Source organism: Triturus cristatus, chromosome 4_1, assembly GCF_964204655.1.
Source record: "Triturus cristatus chromosome 4_1, aTriCri1.1, whole genome shotgun sequence".
In the NCBI taxonomy this organism is placed as follows: Eukaryota; Metazoa; Chordata; class Amphibia; order Caudata; family Salamandridae; genus Triturus; species Triturus cristatus.
The window spans coordinates 1,119,481,199-1,119,508,604 of record NC_140585.1 but is presented as its reverse complement, the minus strand read 5'-3'; the positions used below and the strand labels follow the sequence as shown (position 1 = coordinate 1,119,508,604).

The 27,406-nt window shown below is 42.1% G+C and overlaps 1 protein-coding gene across 1 annotated transcript in view; it reads right to left on the bottom strand.

Moving 5' to 3' along the window:
• SRPK2 (SRSF protein kinase 2) overlaps window positions 1–24,350 on the bottom strand; it is a 727,507-nt gene extending 703,157 nt beyond the window's left edge. Inside the window, exons 1-2 of the mRNA XM_085654150.1 lie at window positions 24,238–24,350; window positions 24,099–24,159 (exon numbers count right to left, since the gene is read on the bottom strand). Coding sequence (XP_085510276.1) covers window positions 24,099–24,159; window positions 24,238–24,289 — 113 coding nt within the window. The 5' untranslated portion in view covers window positions 24,290–24,350. The remainder of the gene's footprint in view (window positions 1–24,098; window positions 24,160–24,237) is intronic.
• Window positions 24,351–27,406: the final 3,056 nt, after the last annotated feature.

Below are 27,406 nucleotides of genomic sequence, written 5' to 3'. Positions count from 1 at the left end.
TTGAGGTTGCCATGTTGCTTATTTGCAGACTGTGATGTGTGTTGCTCCAGAACAACTTCACCACCCATGAAGAACAGGTTACACCCTTGGAGCCTGCACACTCTTGCTCATCACAGAGTTGAACGGCACAGAATACAGGTCTGCCAAGGCATGTAAGAGCACATCAGGGCAGCATCCCAATAACGGATTTCTCGCTGCATGTTCACAACATGCAGTTGGCATCAGAAACGCACTGGACCCACTGAAAAACAACACAGAGTCACGCATCCACCAAAGGACCAGTAAAACGTACAACTAACTATTGCTCGCCTAGAACCCTCTGACTTTTCCTTGCAGGCAAGATACTGTACCGGTGCAACAGCACAAATGGGCCTAAGCTCTACTTTCATAATTAGGGTAAATACACATAGGGTTCCCTCGCTAACCTGGAAAAGACAAATTGTCCATGTTTAATAGTTTAAAGCAATTTACAGTGAGATTGGGAAGAAACTATTTTTTTTATAGCGCTGTTGAATTTTTGACTGTGTACAAAACTTTACACAAAGTCATAGCACCAATAGCTGTGGAATATATTTATCGAGCGCAGGAGTGAAAGCATGAAAAAAATATTCTGGCCAGCGAGTGATCTTCAACTCGAGCCACTGATTCCTGTGGTTCAAAGATAACAGACAATACTTGTCACATGGATTGCCAATTTGCGAACTGGGAGGGGTGGAGCTTGGGCCAAGTTCACTAGTGAGACTTGCTGGTACACAAAAGCTGCAATAAAATATGCAGGTTTTTAGGCAGGTTTCACACCGGTTTCAAAACCAAGCTCAATATACACATTACATTGAATCTAAAATAGTGCAAACTAAAACACTTAAGATGTTAGTCTTTTAGTCTATATACTTTACATCATATAAATAAGTGCAATACACAACTTACTTGAAATACGGCAATATTCAAAGCATTGCTACTGCAACTGACGGAAATGTACATTTAACCATTTTAAGGAGAGCATCAAATACATATAAATGGAAGAAACAGAAGTGCATGAGGTTCATCAAGAATTGCAAGGATTACTTCTGACTTGGGGCAACATACTCAAATCAACATTTCAATGCAGGGGGGCGTGGCTTCAGTGGCACTCAAGATGGCCGCTTCACGGAGGAGCTCCGCCGCACCGGGGAGGAGTTGCGGTCTTTTGGCGCTGGTTGGCACCTGCTAGTTGCTGGAAAACTGCTGAACCTGCAGCGGAAACCGGGGGCAAAGTGAGAAGCTGCTTGGCCAAATGAAGCGCGCTGCGCTTCTCTTCCTTTTCTAGACGTCGCAGTTGCCTCACAGAGCGGCCGCCATTTTTCTATCCCCGCGTTTTTCGACACAAGTAAGAGGCTTTAATGCAGCGCGCTGGGAGGATTAATTTTAGCACTTATATGTGACTCCTTCAGGATAATGAGGGCCACTGCAGCATTTTTCTCAACTTCATTTTTATTTATTTTTTTGGCTACGTTTAAAACTGGTTTCTTGCGCTTCACAGGTGGAAATGTGCATATTTTAAGGCTCCATAGCATTCTAAGGATTTATGATATTTTGAAGAGGTGACTCATCGGTCTAAGAAAGTTAGAGGAACACCTCATCATTAACTGGCTTATGTTTTTTTTCTTTTTAGTTTTAAGAGGCAACCTTTTCAACTTCTGCACAATTTTCACAAACAGGAAGTTTCCTTTTTGGATATAACAAGCTCAAAACAAATATTTGGGTCATAGCCTAATGGTTACAGAATACCGACAGCCCTGGCAGTAGTTTTCATCGAAGCTCAGTTTAGTGCTATCTATTAGCAAATTATCTCAAAGGAAGAAAAGAGTGACACATCATTGATTCTATTACCGTATTGATCTGTACGTCTACTACTAGTCATCAAGCTATTCTGGAAAAATTTGTATGTTTTACAAATCTCTATATATGGCCGAAACTACCCTTCCTGCTGCCATTGCAGATTATTTACATCATACCTCTCATTCAGTTGCTCGAGTTGGATTTAGATTTTTTAGAGAATGGACTCTCTACTGGAGAAATTGCTGCAGCCTTACGAGTCTTAGGGAAAACACCTGGTCCGGATGGTTTTAAAGTAGAATTTTATCTTCATTTCGCCAACATCCTTCTTCCCTATCTATACCACTTATTTCATCATTTTATTGCATCCTCTTATGCTTCGGACACTTTCCAGGAAGCTATAATATGTCTTATTCATAAGGATGGTAAAGACCCTCTGGAATGTAAAAACTATAGGCCTATTTCATTATTAACCGTTGATTATATAATCTTTGCCAAGCTCTTAGCTCTTCGTTTAGAACCCTTTCTTCCCTACCTTATAGGCAAAGAACAATCGGAGTTTATTAAGAGAAGGTTAATATTGGATAATGCGAGATTGCTTCTGAATGTTCTCAGGAAGGCTCCCTCTTTTAAACCTTCTCTCGGGGCCATAACAATTGATGCGGGAAAAGCAATTGATAGAGTAAATTGGGACTTTTTATTTTATTCTTTAAAACAGCATGGGTTTGGATCTAAAATTATAGCTCTCATCTCTCTGCTATATCATGCACCCCGGGCATCAGTAATGATTAATGGCATGATTTATTTCTATTTCTCTCTAAATAGGGGGGTTGAAGAACCGCAAGACCTGGCTCTTCGATTGAACCGGAGCTGCACCCCACCCTCCCCCCAGCGCCTTGAGACCCTCACGGGCGAGTATCATGCTTCACAAAATCCTGATTGATTGGATTGATCGCCTCTATTATTTGTTGAAACTTTTGAACCCTTTCTTTCGGGGATATGTCTCAACCCTTCTATCTTGGGTTCTCCGTATCCTTCTCTATTACAGGAAATTTCTCTATGTTCTACTGTCTCAGGATATAAAATGAATAAGGATAAAATGGAAATACTACAGCTTACTAAATATACATTCAGTAATTCTTATTCTCTTACTGGTTATCAGTGGTCCACTTCTGTGAAAATTAAATATTTGGGGGTATGGTTCACAAACTCCATCCCGGACACGGTTAAAATTAATTTGACGGAACTTAGTGTTAAAATTGAGAAGATTCTCTCCTCTTGGAATCCTCTATTTATATCAGGGTGGGGTCGGTTAGACTCCATTAAAATGATGATTCCTCCGTTACTGTTATAGTTTCTTTCTATGCTGACAGTTCATATTTCTAAACACTTTTTCAAAAAAATCAACACGCTACTCCCGATATTTCTGTGGAAACATAAAAAGTCAAGAGTAGCATTAGCCACTTTACAAAAGCCGAAATCTGCAGGGGGGGGGGGGTAATTTTTCCCACTTTTTTGGTTATCATAGAACTTTTGCTTTACGACAGGCAGCATTTTGGACTCGATTCATCCTCGTCTTTTTCTCCTTTATGCCTGGATATCGAGCGTATTTCTCTTCTTCCCTTTAGCTTTAAAGCGGTCCTATCTCTTACTGCTAGAACTGCATTTCTTTACTCCCTTATATTACGCAATATGATTTTGCTGCTCAAATCCACCTTTTTTCCACTTACTCTACATACGGCGTTGTTTTTAAAAATGCCTTACTTAAGATAAATATTAGGCCATTCTTTTGGCTTCCTCGAAGGACAAAAGGCTTAATGTGGATATCTCAGCTTTTTTACAATGATTCTCCTATTTCTTTTCCTTAATTTTTGTATTATTTACCATTGTCCTTTTATACTTGCTTTTTATCACTGATGAATGTGGTTCTTGATGTTTATTTTCTTTACAGTACTTTTCAATGAAGGTCCCCTTCTCTTCGGACATCACTGAATTTCTGAAAGCTGGCCCTAGGGCTTCGGCCATTTATAAGTATTTCTCCCTTCCTGACCCCTCCAGCACAAAATCCAAATCTGAACTTATTTTGGAAAAAGATCTAGGAATCACTTGGACAATCCCTTTTTGGAACAGGATATGGGCACGAATATAGCGCCTTACAACGCATGCGATTTGATCGCATGCCATTAGAACATGGTCGTTACAATGACCGCGTTGTTAGTACGCAATACGATTACCTAGCAAGTCATTACAACGACTCGTAGTAGGGGGTGCGCTGGACTTAGGAATAGTATTATTTACTATTCCTACTCCAGCAGGGAAGGTGTTGAATTTTAAATCCAATACCAGTGCGCCCCCTACAGCAGTTTAGGAAAGCTTCATGATCAATGCTATCAAATATACGCTGAATGATCAGACTCCGCTGTGGATGCTAAACCAATTTGAGCGGCGTTATGTAAAATAGACAAAATATTGGAAGAAGAAGAAAAGAAAAAAAAAAAAAGGAGGTGGTGTTGGGGTATAGGAAGTTAATAAAATGATTCGCAGACCTGAGGACAACATGCACAACTGTGGTTTCACAGTAAAAAGAATCACAAAAGCAGGAACAAAAGGATGGGGGCTTTCCAAGACATGAGCACAATCACCAAGATGCCATAAGCAATTCCAGACATTTAGTTGTAATTTATTTTATGTATTTTATAGGACAAACCTAGCTCCGCTGAGCAGTGGATCGCTTTATAGAGGGTACATTTGATATAGATGGAACAAATATTCAATTGACAAACTTTACATAGAACATTATGGCATCCTGAGTATGGGTGAGGCACTAGTTTGTAATGGGTAAGTGGTGAAAACGGTTACTTAAAATGGTAGTAAACACCACACTGTAATGAATTTTTTAATATTTACATTAAGCACAAGAAACATTAAGGACAAAAATAGGGATGCAGACTGACGTAGATCCTCATGAGGTAACAGGCCAGAGATTAATCTGAAATTCAGGATGGCAGAAGGACACTGCTAGGGCTGCCGCTGAGAGGTGGTCAGATGGAGGTCTAAAAGTGTCACCGTGCCTAGGATGTCCAAAATTAAAATGCTGCAGCATTTGTATACTTCAATTGGACACCCATAAAATAGTTGCCTTTGCTCCAGAACTTTATTACATATGCTCCCTCACCACAGCAGTTTTTTTTACTGTTGATGTGGGAGGACTTTTGTGAGCGGGGATTCAATATCCGTGCCCAAAATGGCAGGTTAGAAGCAAGATAAGGAACTCTGAGCATCAGAATAGTTGGAGATAAAAAAAAGAATATTAGGGAATTTTAAGAGCGTTGGTGATCATGCAACACAGTGTGCTGATTATATTGCCAACGTACTCCTCAAAACGATGACCTCCAGAAGTCTTAACACACATTTAAACGTGTGCAACATTAATATGACTGAAAGAAAATGGCTGATGGCTAAGGGATCATTTAATCAATGCTCAGCATGGTATTTAGCGAAAAGAGGCAATTTTTAATATAAATGAGGGGAAACATCAATTGTAAGGCATTGTAGGGTTAACGTTCCTTTCAAGGGATAAAGGAACACAGCAACTGATGCATGGAGCTTATAACCATGTTCCAGCTGGTATGTGCTCCGTTAGGCAGAGGACAAGGGGGAGCTTGACAGTCAAGAGCCGCAGTGGGAAACAAGAAAGGGGATTTAAAATAGGACCTGGAGCATGGAATATCCCGTAAATGTACCAGAAAAGGTAGCGTGCAAACTGGTACAGGTAGTCCAAGACCAGAAAGACAGCTCAGAATTATGCACTGGAAAGATGATGGACCTCACTGCAGTGCTCATTTTATAGACTTATCTGAAGTGAGAGAGTACTTTTTCTGTGTTCTATCATATAGCAGTTATCTTGTAAAGGATTGCGGTGGGTAGACAGCTGACAGTGAGTCACCTTGCAGCCACTATTAATGATATTGAGGAATAGTATTCCAGTACTAGCAACAGAAAGGCAATACTACTCAACATTGGTTGTGAGGACCATAATTAAGCCGGTTTCACTCTTGAAATCCCTGGCCCTTGGAAAAATGAATGGGGTGGGGTAAGAATAACAATGCATGAGTCATGTTCAGGAGGCCTTCTATGGAGAGGGTCTGTGTTTCATGAAGTATAAGCGGCCAATAAAATTGTCATTTTTAGTTGTTCTTACTTCAAGTCCTTGCAGCTTTAGCTCATACAAGGCAAGTAGATCCCAGAAGTGCAGTGGAACAGGGAAGGAACAAACGAATGACCTCCGACATAGGGAATATACATTTGGTTTATATTGAGGTTTATATAGAAGGAGCGAGCTTCGAAAAATACATCCTTGCTTGTAATACTCTTTCCCAATCAGGTACAGATCCTCAAAGAGCATTACCCACAGTGTTGTATGGTGACAGATACCTAGCATGTGGTCCCAGTGTGTGTGATCCTCATTATGCATCGTTTGCTTCTCAGAAGCTTAGAGAAGGCATTCAGCAGTTCCAATAGCCCCACAGGGCCTGAGGCCACAGCATCCAGGGAACGGCAAACCTCCACCTGCCCATGGTCTGGGTCCCAGCATTGGCATCTGCATGCATGATTTGGAAAAAAACTACATTGGCTTGAGGGGATCGTGTATGAGTTTCACCTAAAGGACAGGTATTGCAACATATCCCCAAAATTGAGTTGGGTAAATAATTACATGGAACAGTGAAACAAGGAGAGCAGAAATCACATTTTTGGGCTCACAATAAGAACATGAGGGACAATTTATATCCAACAAAAGAAGACAAACTGAACTTAAAATGCGAGTGACCGCAGCCAAGAAAGGAGCTCACATCCTTGAATGTAACATTTTTGGAAACTTAAACCAATAACCGTTGAAAAGGGTTTTGTGCTTTTTATATATGCAATATTGCATGAGCAGAAACATGTAGGTAAACACATGAAACGGTCTACAATGATCCAGTGTAAGAAGCAATCAAGACAGATCCCAACAGGCTTCCCAACAGGCTTCCTGTGGTTGTGCATAACCAGCCATTATAGTAATTCTACATTTAAGTCGAATTTAGAAATCAGGTTATTGCTGCCAGTTAAAGAAATATCGTCACAAGAACAAATCAGCATTGTCACAGCTTAGCATCATTTTGTAGCATTGTTGAACCTCACCTACGCCTGGATATCAGAATTCGCAGAGGCACTCGCTTAGTAGCACTGACCTCACTAACAGGCTTATGCGTTCATCTTTGGAATGTCGGTGTATGCAGCTCTGTGTGTGAATGTGTTTTTGCTTCTTTCAGTGCCTAAGTGCGTGCTTGTGTCTTCGTCCAATTTTCTTTTGGTAAATATGTTTATTCATTTTATAAAGAAACATACATCGAACATATACAGCATATATGGTTCCTTGACTATAGATGTAGCTTTGGGTAATATCATAGGTTCCAATAGTTCAACCAGTCCAGGATCAAACCGGTAGGTATCGGGTCAACCACTGGTATGGAACTGTGCATAAGTACCCCAGTATGAAAACTGGTCTATGTGATCAGCCCTAATGTGCTATAGATCTCAGCAAAGGTAAATGTGGAACCTATATGGAAAACCAATAAACCCCAATCGAATGGAACCCCCGCCACCCTCAAATAATCCCCCCCTTCCAGACGTGGCACATAAGGCTGAAGAATCTAGTAGTATCTGGGCACTTCGTATCGAACTATTGCAACACATGTGTAGATTCATATGTATGGCAGTAAGGCCCACAGCAAACAATAAATGACAACAAGTGATCTCTAGCCGCTTCATGTATATATTACTCAGGCAGGTATCAGGCAATGTCATTGCAACCACTAGTGGTGGAATCCGCATCTGTGTCCGTCTCTGACATTTTTAACAACAATGCAAGCGCTTCCCAAGCCCTTGCAGTGTCCAGCGCCTTTTCACTATGTGCACGACTTGCTGCTTGTAATCGAGCATTACCTTCACACTCTGCCCATCGAATAAAAGCAGCTCTCTATCTCTGAAAACTCAGGCCCTTCTTGGCCTTCCAATACGCTGTAATCTCCCTTTTGGCCAACAGGAGCCCTAGATCCAGAAACATACTAGTGACTTTTATTTTCGAGGTATGGGGGAACCAGTGGAGCAGACAGGGGCCCGGCGCCAGGTCAATCTTCCTCTCAGTAATATCGCATAATAGCTCTAGCACTTCTTCCCAGTACGTCAATAACTTGGGACAGTCCCATAGCATGTGTCGAAGCTCCGCCCCTTCCCTGCCGCATCGTGGGCATAGTGCTCTGGTCACAATAAAATATTTGTTCATTTTTGCTGGAGTCAGGTATGCCCTATGTAGTATGTAGAATTGTACCAATTGAAATCTAGCGTTCCTAGTGCATTGCCAAGGTCGCTCGATCAGCTCGGCCCATACCTTCTCAGGAATCTCGCTACTCAAGTCTTCCTCCCATTTCTGTTTCAATTCCACTAGTAGGGTCATTTTCTAGGTCGTCATCCGCCGGTATAGGCATGTAACTGCCTTAATTTTACCCGCCACTAATACTACATATTGACAAATCATGGAGGTCTGTGGTTCAGAAAGACCCTCCTGCTAGTATTTCTGTAAGGCCGCCACTAGCACTGAATGGAGCAGATAGTCCCCGTGTGGCAGGTCGAATGGTAACAGGGCATTGTCTTCGTACAAATCACCTATTGTGGTCAGGCCCGCTTCGCTCCACTGATTAAGCGCCGACCAATTACCCCATGTGGAAGTATAGTACACATGGTGATGGGAATCTCAGGGGCATAGGGGCGGTGAATTTGCCCCCTCCGTTGGCTTCTGTTCCAACATAATCGAAATGTCTTGACCTCCATGGAGAGTGTTCCCGAGACGCATCAGCTGCTGCAGAATAATACGGGACAATAGTGGTCGGGGAACCTGTCCATCCTCCCTCTCACCCTTTCCCCTGACCTCAAGTGCCACCGCTTGAGTGAGTCATTGTAATTGGGCCGCTAAATATTAGGACTCAAAGTCTGGTACAACTAATCCGCCCTCCCCTCTCGGTCGTGACATTGTTTTGAGGGCCACTCGCCGTCTTCCAGTGTGCCAAATAAAGCTTGTGATCATTGACTGAAGTCATTTAAAGATTGTTGCCGGGAGCCAGATTGGAAGGGTCCTAAAATAGTACAGGAGTCTAGGCAATGCCACCATCTTAAGTAGTGCTACGCGGCCCGCCACGGACAATGGGAGCGTTTTCCAAAACTCCATGCAGCCCTGTAGCCCTCGAATTGTCCTGCCCACATTGCCCTCTATCAGATCCACCGGCGAGTGATAAATGCGGGTCCCCAGGTAGGTCTTGTGTCTTCGTTCCATGGGTAGCTACTTGTGTTTGCATCTTTACTTATTTGTGGAGTGTGTGTGTTGTTGCTTCTTTGGTTTGGGTGTGTGCTTTTGTGTGTATATATGTGTGTCTTTATGTACCTTGCTCTTTTTCTGGTGATTGCTCTGTAGCTGTCCCATGGTATCTTTCTGTGGCTATCTGAGGTTGTTTCTGGTGCTAGCTGTGTCTGTCTCAGTATGTTTCATATTGATGGTCTCTCCATGTGACAGCACGATGAGCTCTCTTTCTGTGTAGCCATCTCACTTTCTGCAGCAGACCTTGAATATCTGTCAAAGGAAGAACAAAGAAAGACTGCAAACTGCGAGGAAGCGTGGCATCCAGTTAGGTAGGATCGTTTTTTTAGTCCACCCATGTAATATCAATGCTTCCTATATACACAAGAGGATGGTGTAAAACGGTGAATAACAAGCTGCAACTGTTCTGTTCACATTTTCTGCTCTGCATCACACTGAGCAAACGGGAAACAAAGAAACTCCCAAAATTAAAGCAATATTTGGATATTCACAAGTACAGTAATTTGGTTTAATAAAAAGATGATTTAGATCCCAAAAGTGAGTTGGACTCCTGCACAGTGTACAACACTAAAGAGCAGCAGAAGGAAACATACTGCAAGAAGAGAAGAATTTTGTGAAACAATAATTGTCTCATGAAACTGTGGACATCATGCAGACATGACTGACTCTGTGTGATGCATTAAACTTAAGACTCAGGATGGAAGCCTGTTGTGTTATTTTATTTGTAAGATTGTACTGAAGGTAGACAAGTACTCATACAGCACTGACCAGGGTACAAGCGGCGCTGGAGCTCTGTACAAGACTGCTGGGAGAGGCTATATACAACCGTACACATTTCTACTGATTTATGTATATCAGTACCAGTGACATCAAGGAACACACCACATACATCTATGTTTTATGATTTTCATCTGCTCATGAAAGTCCAAGCAGCAGGATTAGTAACAATACAATTTTTAGAGTCCTTGAAGGGAAGAGACCCATATAATATCAGCTGGTCAGATACTTTAAGAGACGAGCTGTAGTTGAGTTTTTTAATTTATCCTTTTTAGGGAGCCAAGTTAAACACCACTGGATTGGCATTCCTGATGTGGATTATTTTATTGGCATATTAACAGGTGAAAAAATAATGATGGGGCAAATTTACCAAGCATACAGGTTTTATTTTTTGGAAGCAAAACACTGCTGTAGAACAAAGTAAGGCATTTCTGAAGTCTAGCAAAAAGGCACTTTTAGTACAATGAAATTAAAAAGAACACATTGACAACAATCGAGAAAAACAACTGTTATTGTGGTCATTCGGTCATGTCAAGCAAACTGTAGATCATGACCTCATGACATGCAAGTATCTACACAACATTTGATGTGGGCAGAAAAGTCCTGACGTTCGTCAACCACTAAGATTTAGAAATCTAGACAAGGAGATGAGCACCCGAGAACAGGGTCTACATAAAACCTCATGCAACATGATTAGAGTGAAATTGGGTTATCAAAGTGCCTGCAAACGCCTGAACAAAGGGGTGCGGGGATGGCGGAAGGGGGGGGGGGGGGTCGGAACAGAGGACAGTATGAGGGGATGCTAAAGTAAGGCCGGAATTTGCTGCTGTTGTTTTTGTTTTGCTGGGGCACTTGTTGTTCTGCCTCGTTCCCTTATGGTTAATGAACTGGAAGTGGGCACCTGACGGGGATAATCGGGTGAAATGCTAGCGGTTCACTTGGGGGAAGCCCCCCAACGACGAGATAGTGAAGGGGGTGTTATGATAATGGTCTCGGCCTAGAGGTCCGTAATCTTATTCCCTTCTGGTAGTGGACGTAGAGCTCGATCCCATTCATTATTGTGCCCATGACAAGAGATGTATCATTGGATTTACTGCAATTATTAGTTAATCGGATCCTAAATTGTACTATGTAAACTGTTTACAACTAAAATGCCAATAAACAGATTTCATAATAATCAAAGTGCCTGCAATACACAGTACAAATGACACATACATAATGTATTGCAAAAAAGTACAATACAAAAATGACAAGTTGCACAAGAATTAATAACTATTTTAATTACAAAGAACAGACAAACAACGAGGTGCTTGTGCTAACATTGTGACCGTCTGTGGATGTGGAAGCTATCCATTCAGTTCTGACCACAAGTGGTCTCTGCCTGTAAAGATGGCTTCACACTAACAAAGACAACAAGGAATTAATACCAATTTAGTAAGCTGGTAGATACTCTTTAAAACCAAGACTTCTCTTTAACATAATAGTGAAATACATATTTCTAAAGGTAAAGGGTAGTCAAGCAGCCACGAAAAATACAGTCGGGGCGAGGCACCGTGCCAGGAATCAGGTACTAGAAAGGAAGAAGGGAGGAGGGGCCACTGGACAAGCAAAGACTCAGGTTAGATGCTCCTCGTCAGCAAAAGCTTTGAGAACCCCTCCAATCTCCACTCACAGCAATGCTGTGAAAATCACAAAAACAATTAGCAAAAAAAAGCTCATGGAAAACTCAGACGATGCGATCACGCAAGGGTGTGATGTGTGGATGGTCATATAAAGGTTCCTATTAAGAATTTTCACAATGTTATCCATGCTCTGTTTAAAGATGGCACAATGGGAATTAACAAGTGGGCCTGGCCCTGTGGTCAACCACTGTGTTGGCCAACCCTCACTATAGAGAAGGGTTTTCTCAAACAGTGCAATTACAACATGGACAGTCGATGCGTTTCGGCATTTGCCTTCCACAGGATCATAGAGCCTGCTGTCTAGATTGCCATTTTAAATGTGCCCTCAACCACAGTCCATCATCACTTTTCCTTTTCAAAAACAACTAGACTGCATACTTTGCTACACCTAAGTGTTTATTGTCATCCACCAATTTAAGACAATGAATTTTTAATTTTTACTATATGTGAAGTACAATACAATATCAGTCACCGTAAAGTACTCTAAAGAGAAGAGAAGGGAAACAGCAGGAAAAAGGGTGAGGACAAAGGAGAACAATGGGAAGATATGAAAAAAATATATGAAAAATCATTTGAAAAATGATTATATGTATAGATAAAGGAGGGAGTGGAGCATACCTCATCATCATTCAGTATGGGTGTTTTAAGTGGTGCAAATTATTGCGCTCTAAGGTGCCAGTGCACAAATAGGAATCGATGGAACAAAAGAAGTAGAAAAATGTTAGTAAATAAATTAGTTAAATCATAGGGGAGAAGAGACAAGCAATAAGGATATTCTCATTTTTGACAATTGTATGTGCTGACGCATTAATGTGCAAGTGAAATGTATATATTGATTGCTGTGGATGTCCTGAATCAAATGCAAAAAAAACCCAGTCTGATTGGGCGGTTAACTAGTTCATTCCTTGATGTGCGTTCTACTCATTGTACCTCAAAAGATGTCTAGGCAGAAACCATCATGTGTACTGGTACATGCAATCATCAGCTGACTTGGTGCTTTAAGTCCCCCACTTTAAAACAAGTCTACGCCTTCTCTGTCCTCTCTTCCAATTTCTGGGACAAACTACCTTCAAGCATCCGCAAGAATCAACAACTATCCTTCGTTCCGTTAAGGCGGGTGGATTATGTACTTTGGAAATCTACATGTGATCTCCACAATTAACTGGATAAGGGGACTACATAATTATAAACGCTTTATTTAACCGCGTAAAATTTCGAGCGGTAATGTTTTACACTTTTATACTAGATTTCATAAACCAATTCATGTACCAAAGGAGGGCTCTTGTCCACCATAAGGGTCAGAGATCAACTATGGTTAGGACACTCCTCTATCCACGGGGCATTCCATTTTGATTTTCCGGAACCATGTGCTTCGCGGTATGTATTAGTATCTTTAAAACTGAGAAACCAGTTATTTCATGGGTGCACAATGCACTGAAGGTCTATAGTTGCTATAACTCTTTTCTTTACTTGACACACAATACAGACCGGTGTGAAATTAATAAAGCTGTATCGCATAACCTGAATCTACCTGATATAACCATGACAGATTCATTAAAGAAACAATGGGCGTGTTTTTTTAGAGTTCAAACTGATTCTTGAAGAAACCATACAAATTCTGGAGGAATAAGTGGAATCAGCCAGTCAAACAGCAGGCAACATTCTTCTGGTAAAAACATATTACCTATTTAATTGATTGTTTTGTATAGTACTACCTACCACAGGCTGTGTGTCACAATATCAGAGCTAAATATTGTTCTAAAATATAATGTAGGCAGAATATCAGCTACCAAAATACTGGTAACTGGGTATTTTTTTATGCTTAATTCCACATCCACATACTTGGAAGCAATATATTGTAAAGGTACCTATTGGTGCCCATGGCAGTGAAGAGGTTCGGAGAGTGTTGTTAAACAGGTGCCCTTTTTATGGGATCCGCCATATGGACAGAGATGAGCAAAGAAGGTGGATGGGCCTCCAGGGAAAAAATACCCTCCACTTAGAAACAAAGACAGGCCTTGAAAAATCTACTCGCTCATTCGTAATTGCGAGTAAACTTGCGAGTAAACTTTTAACAGGTCGAGCTATTTTTAGCACCTACTAGTCCCGTCTGGGGAGTAAACTTAGGTGGAAAGGAACAGGTGTTCTGTTCATGCTGAAAGTGAATGAGCAATAAAGATGCCATTAAAACTTGTTCTTATCTTGACACATTTGCTGTCTGTTCAAGGAAAAATGTCAAATGTCAGTGTCTTTTAACTAATTGCTGCTTGGAAAATTAATTTTTTCTCTCTTAGAGTTAGAGGTTTTTATCAAGTGAGCTGGCTGAAGAGGTTAGATATTTTTCTCTAACACACAACATTTAAATAACTAGCCTGTAAATTAATATTACAAATATTTCAAAATATATCAGGAATTAGAAAATATTTTTTTTTTGTAATTAAGAAGTGTGAAGCAAACAAAGAGTTAAACAGGAGCAAAACAAACCAGAACACTTTAATTGGTGATATGCAAACGACACGTATTTGCAGACACTCTATGTTCAAACATTATTTTTGGTACACTATATAGTCTTATCGGTAAAGCTGCATGTCAGTGGGAAGGTTTGTGGCCATTTCAATGAAAAATCTGCTGATTACAAATGACAGTGTGGTACCACTTCATACTTTAATTATGTATTTATTAAAAGTGATAGTTTTTACACATGATTTTAGAAACATTCCTGCCCCCGCCCTGATGAAAATGCTTCTAATGAACTAAGAGGCAAGTCAGGGGTAAAGTGTATCCTATATGTGGCTAGATTTGTATTATATGAGGAAAAACAATTATGTCTATTCAATCAAACAAAAGAAGGTGCTATCATATATGTGATAATGAAGAAAATGGCGGCTCAATGAATAAAATGAATTGCCCATGAAACCAGTATATGGGTCAAGAGCATTACAAATAGGTAAAGTAGTTTAAGTCACTAGACCTGCAGGTCTAGTAACATTTTTACGATTTTTCGAGGCCTGCAAGGAGATATGTGGGAGCATGGTATTAATTGGGAGGGGATTCCTGGGGTGTAAGGAACTCTGTACCAGGAATAAAGGTGGCCAAGTTGAGCTGGAGTGGTCCTGGTTATGAGGAGTACCTTCCAGGGGAAGCTTGCATGCACCATACCAGGGGCCGTATTACAGAAGGTGCCCCTGGGCGCAACTGGCATTTGCGCCCGCTTTGAGCACCCCGGGTCACTTTGGTATTACAGAAGGGGCCGCAGACACTTGTGTGAACCCTTCTGTAATAACGATAGCGCTGGCGCATTTAAAGTGCCAGTATTCTCTTCAGGGGGCGTTCCCTCATTTGCATGGAGGCGTGCCCCATGCAAATGAGGGAATCCGCTTTCCTCTGCACCCGCGCCTATTACAGACATGGGCGCCTGGGAGCAGCCCTCTGGAGGGGGGGAAAAGAGGAACCCATGCCCCCCAACCCAAGATATCCCCTTGCAGGTGGGTGCAGTCACTGACTGCACTCGCCTGCAAAGGGATCTCTAATCCCCTTTAAGAGTGCAGACGGGTTGCCGTCTGCACAGTGAAACACAGAGCGGCTGCTTCAAAGCCGTTCCATATTTCCATGAATGCGCTGCCCCCAGGGCACCACAACTTTGCGGCTGCCCTGTGGGCAGCGCATTCTAAGTAATAGGGAGAACTTTCTCTGTTTGTGCCTGCTCACTGGTTTAAGGTGCGCTAGTGTGCAAACAGGGAATGTACACCCTATACATAATAGGGGCCATGGTATCCTAAAATACTTAAAATCTTCAGTCATCTTCTCATTGTTGAAAAGATGCATGGTGATGAATGTTTGCACTCCTAACGATACTGAGAATGTGAGTCCAATTACTCAGAGAATTACAGAGGACTATCCATTGGGGAAGACAGTGCGAAATGTCCTTACAAGTGGTCATATCTGGAGTGGACAAGAAGGTGTTTTTGCTAAAGACAGATTTGGCAGTATAAAAGAGGAATGCAATCTACAGGCCTTTTTTCGAGATTGGCAGATGCAGGACTTCAGCCAAAAAGTGGCAGATATCCCAGCCGCCGTATTAGGAGAGCACTGATGTCAATGGTGCTCTAAAATCGTCCGCTGGGACATCCACCACTGTTTGGCTGATGTCCCTCTGCCAAATTCTAAACAAGGCTCGATGTCTATGGGTTACATTTTAGGGAATTATTTCTACCATTTTCTGTGTAACCTGTGGGTAAACCAGGTTAATGAAAATCTTTGATGATGCCTATGTGACCTACATGCTGAGGCCCAGTTAAGGATCTTTTGTCATGATGGGCAACCATTTCTGGCTCCCCCAACCTACTTCTCCAGATCAATGGGATTTCATTCAAGAAACAGGTAAGGGATGCAGCACATTCTGTTTGGGTCACACACAACAAAGGAATGATCTCCAAGGCAACTCACAAGTGCATGGTCCCAATGTTTTCGCTCTGAAGTGCTTCACACAGAAAACGCATGCTGCCGTTTGCACCATGCAGCTCCCAATTCATTTCTCACATTTAGACACAACTCTAGATTTTTAGCAGCTTCGATAACATGGTGGAGAAGAGTTCCTAAAAGAGGGCCTGCAACACTATTTATTGAAATGAGCATCTGCATGTGCATAGTTAAATGTCAAAGGACTTTAGGACAGCGATCGCAGACTGCCATTAGGTGATTTTCCCAAAAAGCTTCCCCAGCACAGATTCTGCTTTCAAACCCACCACATCAGCTCTTACAGCCGTTTCATGCGCAAAACAAGATTATAAGAGCAAACACATTTGGCCGACCATCTACCCACAAAAATCAATAGTCCAGTCGCATGAGACTGTGTTTAGCGCCACAGCATTATTCACCTCATTAAGTAACATCAGAAGATTAGGGTGATGTTATCTGGATACGTTTGTCAATTCAATTAGCAAACTGGGAACAAGGTTCCAAAATATTACAAAACCTAAAACTTTGCATCACGAGTGCATTTCAAACGCGAAAAGCAACAGAACACATAGGGGATTGAATGAGCTTGCTCAATAAAAGACACAGTGACAAAAGATGACTTTTGTGTAGGATGAGGTATCATATTGTAGAACTAAGAACATCAGCATGAGTTCAATATAAAAAATAGACTTGTTTGGAGTTCAGCGATACACTACACACATGGCTTTAAGGAACACCCAGACACCCTAAACTGCTTGCAAACAGATACCAAAAACACTTTATTTGCATAAATGCGAAAATGTTAACTACAATGTCTCTAAATTTTAAAACCATGTATATATTCTCATATTATAAATCAATGAGAGATGTGTATGTCTTCCTGCAGGGTCTTCTCCATACCCGCAGCTGGTCACTGGCTTTAGATAAAACCAAAAAGGGGCACCGATTTCAGATTTTCTGCGTAACCAAGCAGTTTTCTATTTGCCTGGCCCCAGAAATATATTCAAGATTCTACGGTGGTTTGCGGTAATTTTCAACCTCTCTGTCTGCTGGGTTTTCCAAACCACAGAGAACCCCTCTTTCATTCAGCGATCATTTCATTATCAGCACTGAACACATGCCAGGACAATTAATATTGGTTCAAGAATACTGTAGAAGAAATATGTGCAGGGAAATCAGGCTAAGTGGCCAGGAAATTTCCATTTTTAGGTCTCGGCTAGACAGCGCATTTGCTATCTCTTTGAGACATGTGGATTACAATCAGTGGGCTTATAGGCTGCCAATAACTTACCATTTGTTAGCCTCAACGTCGCTCTCATATCCTTCATTCCTGCATAATAGTGCTCGGCACCTAATTGTCAACACCGGCACTTGTGTCATTCTGCGACATGGTGGTGCGGTTTGTCTAATTTAGAGATGAGCACAACAGTTGTTATTATTTCATTATAGATTAAAAATGACTAATACCTGCTGCCCAGGCCATTCTTATTGCTTTGGGGGCCTGGAATAGTCTGCATTGGAACACTTGTAGAAGTGTGATGGTTAATAGTTGTGTTGGTACTGTCATTGGCAATACTGGCAGGGGCATTGGGTAGTGCAAGCTGCAGTGGCCTACTGAAGAGGAATCTAGCGCTCATTTCTTTACAATTAAGTACTGCTGCATATGGGTGTCATGCCTCTTCTTATGTTTGGCCCTCCCCCTGGAGCATGGACCAATTCATTGTGTCCATCCACTGCTCCTGTTTTTTAATCTACTTTATTTGTGTTCAAGCACTCCATATGAGTGCTTGTGTTTTTAGTCGCTCCTTTCATCTCCCACCCGCAACCCATTGGTGATGCTCGTTTTCCCCTCTCAGCCGCCCGATCCATGTTGCTTCTTTCACTCTACCCCTCTGGCTGGTCTGTTTCTTCTCTACCCTCGCCCCATCCTCATTCATGTTCAGCTTTTCCCCTGTTCATCTGTTTGTTTTGGCGTTCGCTTTAACGGGAGGAAGGGCATTGCTTCATTTAGACACCTTTCCAATTTCAGCTTCTGCTCTCACACGGTTTTGTATGCTACAGCGCCAGTAGGGTTAATTTTTATATAGGTTTCTCTAATTACGGCATCCCTCTTACTTTTGGTAATTTGCCTTAGACCCCGCAGTTGGGCTTAACTCTTTCCACTCCTGCGGTATTGTGTTCTGTTGCTCCAAATACATTTCTGTTGGCCAGAGTTCTACCTGTTGCAGTTTTTGTGCCTTTCTTATAATTGGGCCATTCATAAGCAGTGCAGTCAATCTAGATTTTGCGAGCGCAACACCAAAGTCCTGGCAGTGTTTTCATCAATCAAAGGGGGGTTTTGAGTGCCTTGACTTGCTTGCCTCGAGGGCATTTAGTTGCTGTGGGTATCCATTTTTAGTTGGGAAGCTTCACTGTCTTAATTAAGGTTGGGGGGTGTGAGGTCAGCAGCCTTCTTTGAACAGATAGGGCTGCAATGGATTTTTAATAGTAGGAAGTTGGGACTTGTAATTATATCATATTAAATGTCATAGTATGCGGTGTGTCTTTGGTTATATTACTTTTCTCTCAACTAAATCTTTTCTTCTTTTTTAGTTTAAGACAATCTTGTTGAATCCTTATCTCCCAGAGTACTTCTGGACACTCTCCCTCTTACCAGCAGGAATTGGTTTCAAGCGATCAGACACTCTTCCCTTGTTTCCTTGCTTACCTCACTTCCCCTAGTGTTTTTCCGCTCACGACGGTTGGCCGTATCAGCATGGAGGGTAAAGCACTAGACGAGTGGTAGGACATTCTCCGTTCCCACAGTACCTGGCTTTCAGGTGAGTAGGGTCGGAACAGTGGCCTTCTCTTCAGGCGTGGGAATAATATCACATCAGTTCACTAGTTTAGCTTGGCTGGGATGCCTCTCCAAATATCTGTGCCCCTTGTGTGTCGGGCATTTTCACATGGGCCTCACGATCTTGAAGGTTTCTTTTCATTTATGGTGATCCTGCGCCTTCATTTGTGTGTCTGTCAGAGTTAATAGGCATTTAGTCCATAGGCACACTGTGGCTGCCTTCTTTTTTATTTTTCTTGAATTAGGAACTGTGCAGACTAATGCTCTGGTGTATATCTTTCTTTGCCATCTGCCACGAGGGCCAAATGTTGGGAAGAGCACAGATTTATTTTATTGCTTTGTACTGACACTTCGCTGCCTGGCCAACAAGGATCTTGCTACTACCACTTTTATTGTAATTGCATTTATATAGCGCTTACTATCCGTGACGAGGCGTCAAATCACTTTTTTGTCGAGTAGCAGGCTACTTCGGAACCCATAAATGATTAGTGGTGAATTAGTATAGTGAAAATATGAAAGTACTTTGAGTGCTGGATATGTTAGTCAGTTATTTGGCTTGAGAAGGATAGTGGAGGGATAGAAGTGAGATAAAGGTTTGCATTTACTTGTGCTGCCCCTCCTGCCAGCACTATGACATGGCCAGCACTGGTCGCTTTACAGTGCTTTTTTCCATGACCTACAGCCAATCTGAACAGCAGCTGTGCTGTTATACAACCTGGCTAAAAGACACTGACCTCGCCAATAGCTTTCGTAGTGTTGAGACCTACTGGCTTTGCCAATGCTTGTTTAAGTTAGACTTACAGTCCATGCAAGTATTTGCAGCAGTTGGTGGCAGAAGAGCTTACTCCCAAACAGCTAAGATATGTATCCGCTGGCATAATGCTGCCCCTTCCGTCCAGCTACTAATCCTCTCCCCTCGTGGGGTCGAGGTGATTGTCAGCCCAACAGCTGTTGCAGATCCCGCCTTGCTGCATTGTCATCATAATTTTACTATCCACATTATAGTGCTTTCTTCCTCCCAACTAATGGAAAAAGACTTGAGTGACAACAATTCAACCACATGATGTAACACAAGGTGTGATTCACAACCACATGGGTACACAGCCACAGCAGAATGACATCTAAAACATAGTCCCATTAACTGCAGGGAGGTCACGGAGTCCAACAGCTGAACTAAATTAAATCACTTGTTCTGACATCTTAAGCAGTTGCTGTAAGTATAGGGATTAAAAAACAACATTAGGTATGCCTTGCAGGAAAAGCACTGAACCATGGCCTTTGTCCCCTTTAAAAGAATGAGAAAACTGAGAAGGCTGCCCCAACTTTGGAGGCGAGATTAACATTCGGATGCATGGTAAATTCTGGTGCCTGCTGGAAGAACCATTTTTTGTTTCTCAGTATTTTTTATTGGTTTAAAAGCAGAATACAGTGTGCGTCATACATAAGCATGCAGAAAGCACAGCGATACAATATCACCATAAGATAATTTAAAGGTGGGTGGTGCAGGGCTGTCCATCAGGGTCATAGTGTGTGGTTCCCGGCCTTCAAAGTTGAAGAACTATTTTAGGCGTAATGAGGTAGGTCCAGCACACCGGGAAGAGACAGGGGATTGTCCAAAGTTTAAAGCAGGAGGTAATGAAGTGGTTCCATGAAACCAGAAGTCTTTGTAATTATCAAACAGCAGCACTGTACCACTTCCGAGCAACCAAAAATTATTTCTTTGAACAGGTCTAAACAGTAGATGACACACACTGCGCCACAAGCTCATCGTCTCCGGTGGTTCTCCACACACCCGCAGCATAGACACCATCGGACTGCAGACCAAGAGGTTTTAAAACGAAAAAGCTACACAGCAGGTCTTTTCCATCATTGCGGCCAGGATCTGGAACAACATACTCCTATTCATCAAGACTGCCCCAACGCTGCTCCAATTTTGGAAAGAGATGAAGATGCACATCTTTAAAGAACACTACATCACACTGCAGTAACACCAGGGCTGGACTGGGAACGCAAACCACCCCTGGCAATTAAGTCGGACCAGCCACCTTGGGGGTGTTGCCAGTGGTAAACGCTGCTGCTTCTTTTCGTATGGGGGGCAGATATTGTAGCGCTGCTGCAAAACTTGCCCCCTGTACCAAAACCGGCCCCCACTGGTCCAAAACTACCCCCAACCTTTCGGCCCAACGATATGGCCAATCCAGCCCTGAGTAACACTCCACAAACCAGCTATCTCCCCTATCACTTGTTGGCTTAATGCTCGTCTTTGACCCTATACAGTGCTATGCTGAGTTTTGGTGAGGTTTGTACTATACAAATACCACATAAATGATTACATACAACTCTAAAACAGAGAGTAAACTGTAATTGTCAGCAAACAATATGATGTCAGAAACACAAAATTCATAAAAGAGTAAATATACAATTGTAGGTACTTACATGCAAAGAGCAAATACTATACATGGATTACATATGCAAATGTTAACAAAGGGGTGGTACAGCAGAAAAAAAGTACACTTCACCACAAACGGACTGAACACAGTGCAAGTATTTAGGACGCAGGGCTTTGCTTTTATGGACATATTTTACTTCCAATTCAATAAGAAAGAAAATAAATAAATCAATGCTAAAGGGGTTAATTCTCATCGGGATTTTCACACAGGCATGGTGAGATTAACTTTCCAAGGCTTAACTTCACTGTTCCTGCTGTTTTAAACTTAATGTCTCTGTGTTCAGAAAAATACTGAGTTATGCTATGGGTGCAACAACATTTGTTCAATGAACACTAGGCATAGGTAAACAGGTTAGCCTCTAGCTGCTAAGAAACACAGTATCACTAATGACAGGGGCTGCTCATGCATTTTTATCAACTTTTCTACTCGCATAGGCCATCAAGACTGCTTGAAGATGCCTGATCATAACCACCAAGGGGAGAGCAAGTGTAGAGCTATTGTGTGCAAATGCACCCTCCCAATCACCGACTTGCGAAAACAAAAAAAGATACAAAGAACCAAAAAAAGCTCATGTGTGTGATATATATCTTACAATGTCATCATTACAATAGACATATAACCCTGACCCACTGCAAGTGGAGAGCTTCATCATTTGAACTGTCCACATTCAATGCACTTTAAAAGCCCAATCAAAATTGGGAGCTCTTATAGGTATCTTCAATATTATGAGAACCATGCTCTCTGTGAGGCCTGATCTCCCGAAATAGGGAAATACCGGATTTTATGTTCATCCATTAAAGCAAGTATATTCACTCATGTTATTTTTTTAAGTCTGACACTGTCACTTACACCTCTATACAGAACAAGTTTCACAGTACAGCAAGCGTTAGGGATCCATGATCCTCTCCAAAGCTACAGACCATGGGCTTCGCTGTTGTCCAAAACATATCCACCTAAGGTTGTGGAAATAATAGTAAATCCAAAACGTTGTTCCCTTTTCTTGGTGTTAATCTTATCAGTGTCATGGCTGATAAATTTGTGGGCGTTCCTCTAGGTAATTTAAACAGTATTTGTTTCCGATTCTTTCTCAGAGTAATAAAAACATATACAAGAGCTCCCGAATTCAGTGGAGCACATTCAGCCAAAGACTTGCATTGAATGCAGACAGTTCCCTATGATAAAGCAAACCACTAAAAGCAACTGAGGGTTCTTTGCCCATCACAATAAGGACACTGTAGGATCATGTGGCACACAAATGATCGTTTTTGGTTTGCTATACCTTTTTTCTTGCGGATACCAGACCATAAACATTGCTCATGCTAATCTAAACTTGTGGAACAGAATTTCCACTAACAGCGCTCCTTGTATTTATACAGCGGCCTCACTTTAGTAACTGACCCACGTTTCACCATGATTGTCCTTGTATGATCTAAATCCATGGGCAGCCTGGGTAGGACTGCATGTACAAAAGCACTTAGGCATGGGTTATTGTTTATTTATCTATAGTATGAGAAGCGTGGGTGAAGAGGCTACTATCGATGAATCGATGGTTAGACAAGTACCCATATCTGTGTTCTGGATGATGTCCCTATGTTCAGAAGAGCACTGGGCCTGGCTAGATGAGGCAGTATAAATATAATATATTTAGAAATGAATAAGCCCACATGTAGGGATGCCTATATATTGTGGAGCTTGTTTATGTACTAAGTGTGTGGGTGAACTGATTACTGTGGATATATATGTATATACATCTGTATTCGAATGAGAGCAGACGAGTGGATGTCTTTATAATTTGACAAGCACAGGTAACTGTAGCCATATCCATACTTCGAGAACTGTATACCCACTGTGTACTGCGGAAGCCCCTATATTTATATGCACATTGGTCAATGGTTTACAGGTAATGTTCCATGTTTAAATGAATAGTGATGTTTTTATTATGGTAACTGATCTTGTAGCTGTGAACATATTTAGAAGAGGAAGTGTGCGTTGGTAAGTGCGGATGTTGGATAATTGAGTGCGACCACTAAATATATATCAGCTCTCACTCACACCTTCTCTAGTAGTGTTCATGGTTCACTGTCGATGGTGTTTGGGGCAAGACTGAAGGACGTCGTCCCTCTCTGCACAATGAATCCAACTACGTATTACAACAAACTCTTGAAAACCGACCTATTCAAACTTGAGAAACAGCCATGGGCAACTGCCCCACCTGGCTGAATATTTTTACCCCTCTACTTCTCGGTGTGTGTTTTAGGATTGAACAGTTTTCCAAACTCCTGTACGGGCTATGAGGTACCACAACCTTGCACGCAGGTTACTACCAAGAGCCAAAATAAATATTTACAGAATCCTAGGTCACTACGGAAGGAGTTCCTGTATTTTGTTTACTACTGGTCGCCATGGACATGCCTGTAACTTGGATAACCAATGGACACTTTATATTTTCACTAAGGAATCCATCACGCCCCTCTGGTTCCGTTATGCCTCTATAGTTATGCATGCCTGTGGAAGTCCCGCCCCTCGAGAGCAGCAGGGCGGATAGTGGACACGCCCCATGGGTGGGAGCTGCTACTGCACCTCTGCGTCCTGACGGGCTGCTTGAGGGGGTGGAGCCCGGCTGCCCCCGCCCACGGCATACACCCCTGACACAGCTGACTGGTACTCACAGCTTGACTCGCTTGTCCTTCTTCCCCACGGGCTTCTTCTTCCGCGCCCGCGTAACTGGCCCTGGAGGAGGAGAGGGAGACCGGTTTAGAGCCGAGTGGGTGGGCGCGGAACGTAGGGGGTGCTCGCTGTTTCACTCACCCTTTTTGGAGCTCATCTCCCCCCGCACGGAGCCTCCCTGCCGGCTCCCCATGGAAACAGCCAGGGCACTGTCTCTATGGCTTCCTGTTTACAGCTCGTCACTGCCCGCCCATTGACGCGTAGCCACGCCCATCTATTATGTAACCACTCCCACTAGCTCATCTCTGCTTGCTTGGACTCAGATTGTTCGTCGGAACTCCGCCTACACTGCCATGAGAGCAGAGACTCCGCCCATACACCCCTGTGACTGGGTCCCCGAACTCCCGTGAATCCGCCTGCACCACCCGCTCAGTTCTGAGGGAGCCGCCCTCACCGCCTGTGACTCCGCCTACGAACTTCTGTGACACCACCCTCAGACGTCCGTTTCCGCCCAAATACTGGTGTCTTCGCTCACAAACGCCTGACTCCGCCCACAGACGCGTGTGACTCCGCCCAGTTTCATAGCCCCGCCTTCCTACTCTAGTCTTAGTTTGGTATAAATCCACCTACAGTTAGACACTTGTTCAAGTGTATATCCGCTTAATATGCCAATGAATGAGTAATCTATGTTGACTTTCTCTGGTTTTCGCCTGGGTAATTTTCAGTTGTTTTGTGTCACGCTTGTCTCCTACTCATATGAAGGAATATAGCTTTCAGTTTATATGCGTTATCTGGGAGTTTGCACTTGTTAAACTTTGTTGTTTAAAATTACCGAAGACTTAATTCCTGTTAATTACATGCCATAATACCCATTTTATACTTTTGGAGTTATTTTTATGTATCACCGATGCTGCTGCTCGTAGCAACTGGTAAAGTGCGTTAGCTTTTATTGATTCGTAGGCATTTGAAAAATGCAGCACACATTGTATTCTGTGACGTCCTTCTGTGAAATCCAAACCATGGTCGGCTGCGAATACGTAAGATCTTTGACTGCCGAGCAATTTTGAGGGGCTTTAAAATAACTCTGATGCTTAATGCAGTTCTGGGAGAATTCAGTGTTTTGTCCAATCACACTTTCACTCATAGCTTAGAGCGTTAATTTGCCTACTGCAAAACATATGGTGTAGCTTGCAGATCACAGATTTGTATTTTATGTTGACACTGATAAGTTTGTTACTTTCAGTTCATAAATTGCAATCCCTCTACTATAGCACAGAGATCTATTTACGGGCATAAAGGAGCTGCTTGCAAATTGTATTTCATGGGTTTAGATCCTTTTTGTTTTTTAATTAATCTGTTGTTATTCTAAAATTGCAAAGAAGGGCTTCTTGTGGTATGTATTGGTGGAGCAGGTAAAACGAAAAATGTGTATACTTTCTCTATTGTGCATGAAAATACTAATTTCATCATTTTAATCACTAACCCGTATTAATTGTTTGCAGTGTTATGATTAACCAACCTTTTGCACCCTAATAAACACAAGATATATACGTGGGACTAAAATGCAAATTGCATGGCTAATCTATTAATTTAATGTGGTATGCATATTAACTGTAGAATGTGGTGGTATAGAAATTTGCATGATTTATGTTGCTTTTCTGATGGTTTGTACTCCTGGTATGGCAAAGTGGTGAGTATTATCGCTTTAAACGTTGCTAGGAACATACTAATATACAGTGGGATTAGTGTGGGTTTAACATTAAACTCTTCATTTCTGTGTATTAATTTCTTTTATGTTTGTTTTGCTTAAAGTTGGCATTCGGGCCTACTAGGCCGCAGTATTCAAAATGGAGTTCGGAAGTGGCCACTGTCTTGTGAGCGCCATGTCTACTGCGCAGACTCGGATGGCTCTGAAGATCTCCAGGCAACCTCCGTTGTGGGCTCTCTGTTCCTCGTCAAGGATAGGAACGTGGAGGATTGCCAGAACTCAGCTAATGTGAAGGACAGGAAAAAACAATGGAGAACTGTATCCAGAGGTCTACATATTGTTACTTCGGAACTTTTCGCATGAGAACTGTACAAACTAAAGGATGACATATTCAATTCCCTGAGAACAAAAGAAAACCTGGGAACCTAGTCTAATATTTCAAATTTTGAGGGCTTAGCCCATTAGAAGCCTTCTCCTCTCAGCGATGTTGCAATTTATCTTAGAATTTATTATATAAGGGGAACTTTAGAGAGTGTGTGAGAGAGAAGTGCGTTCCGAATTGCCGTAGGTGACTGCAAATGAGGAGGATCGATTTGCTAAACACGATTGCCTGGTCTATTTGATACTTTTGGGACTGTGTCGTGCCGAGCAAAAAAGAACTTTCCCGGACTCATTTGGGTCTTAACCTGCATTTGACTGAGCGATTTTACCAGAAGGGATTATTGATTCGTGTAGGGCTGATGGGTTTTCGGGAAATGGTCACCGGTGTCGAGATTTAGGTAAATATAATTGTTATGCAAATTGTGCCAAATTATTCATTGAAACTGATCTGATTGAGTGTTGCCTATGCCAACAAATGAGAATTAATTAGATAAACTAAACATTGATTAACAAGAAATGAGTTTGTGATTCTTTCAAAAAGGTATTGATTGATCGAAGGTTCCAAAGCTTTAATGTGTTTTAGCTGGTACTAAATCCCCATCAACCAGTCCAACTAATTGGTCCATCGACCAAATGGTGGAGTGCCTTGATGTTAAAAGTTAGGATTCTATAAGTGGAGATGTATAATATGTAAATAATGTAACTATTTCCTTCTGCAGGTAATAAGGTACCCCCCCACATGTCCAGCGCCTCTTTCCCTCCTGTGTGCAGATTCGGGTGAGACGTATGAGTGTTGGTGTTATGGGCCCCACCAGTGAATGAATGTATGAATGAGTTAGTGTGACGACGGATCTGTGACGCAGGGAGGATATGTACATTTGCCCTTTCCCGTTGGAGCAGTTTTCTGGTAGCAGATTGATGGTTTTATTGTATTGGTTTGGTGATTATTGATGATTGATTGTTGATTTATGTTCTAACATTCTATGTTGAGTCGCATTGCGTTGTATGTTGTTTTTGAAGACTTCCGGGATGTAGGAAGTTGGATGCCCTGTAGGTACACGGGGAAAACGTGTGGCAAGTGAAGTCGCACGATGTATTGTCTGGTTGCCCTGTAGGTACACGGGGAAACGTGTGACGATTGGAGTCACACAACGCATTGTCTGGGTTTGAATTGGTAACATCGTCGTGTGTTATCGTTAGGGACATTTCTGCGTGAGAGTG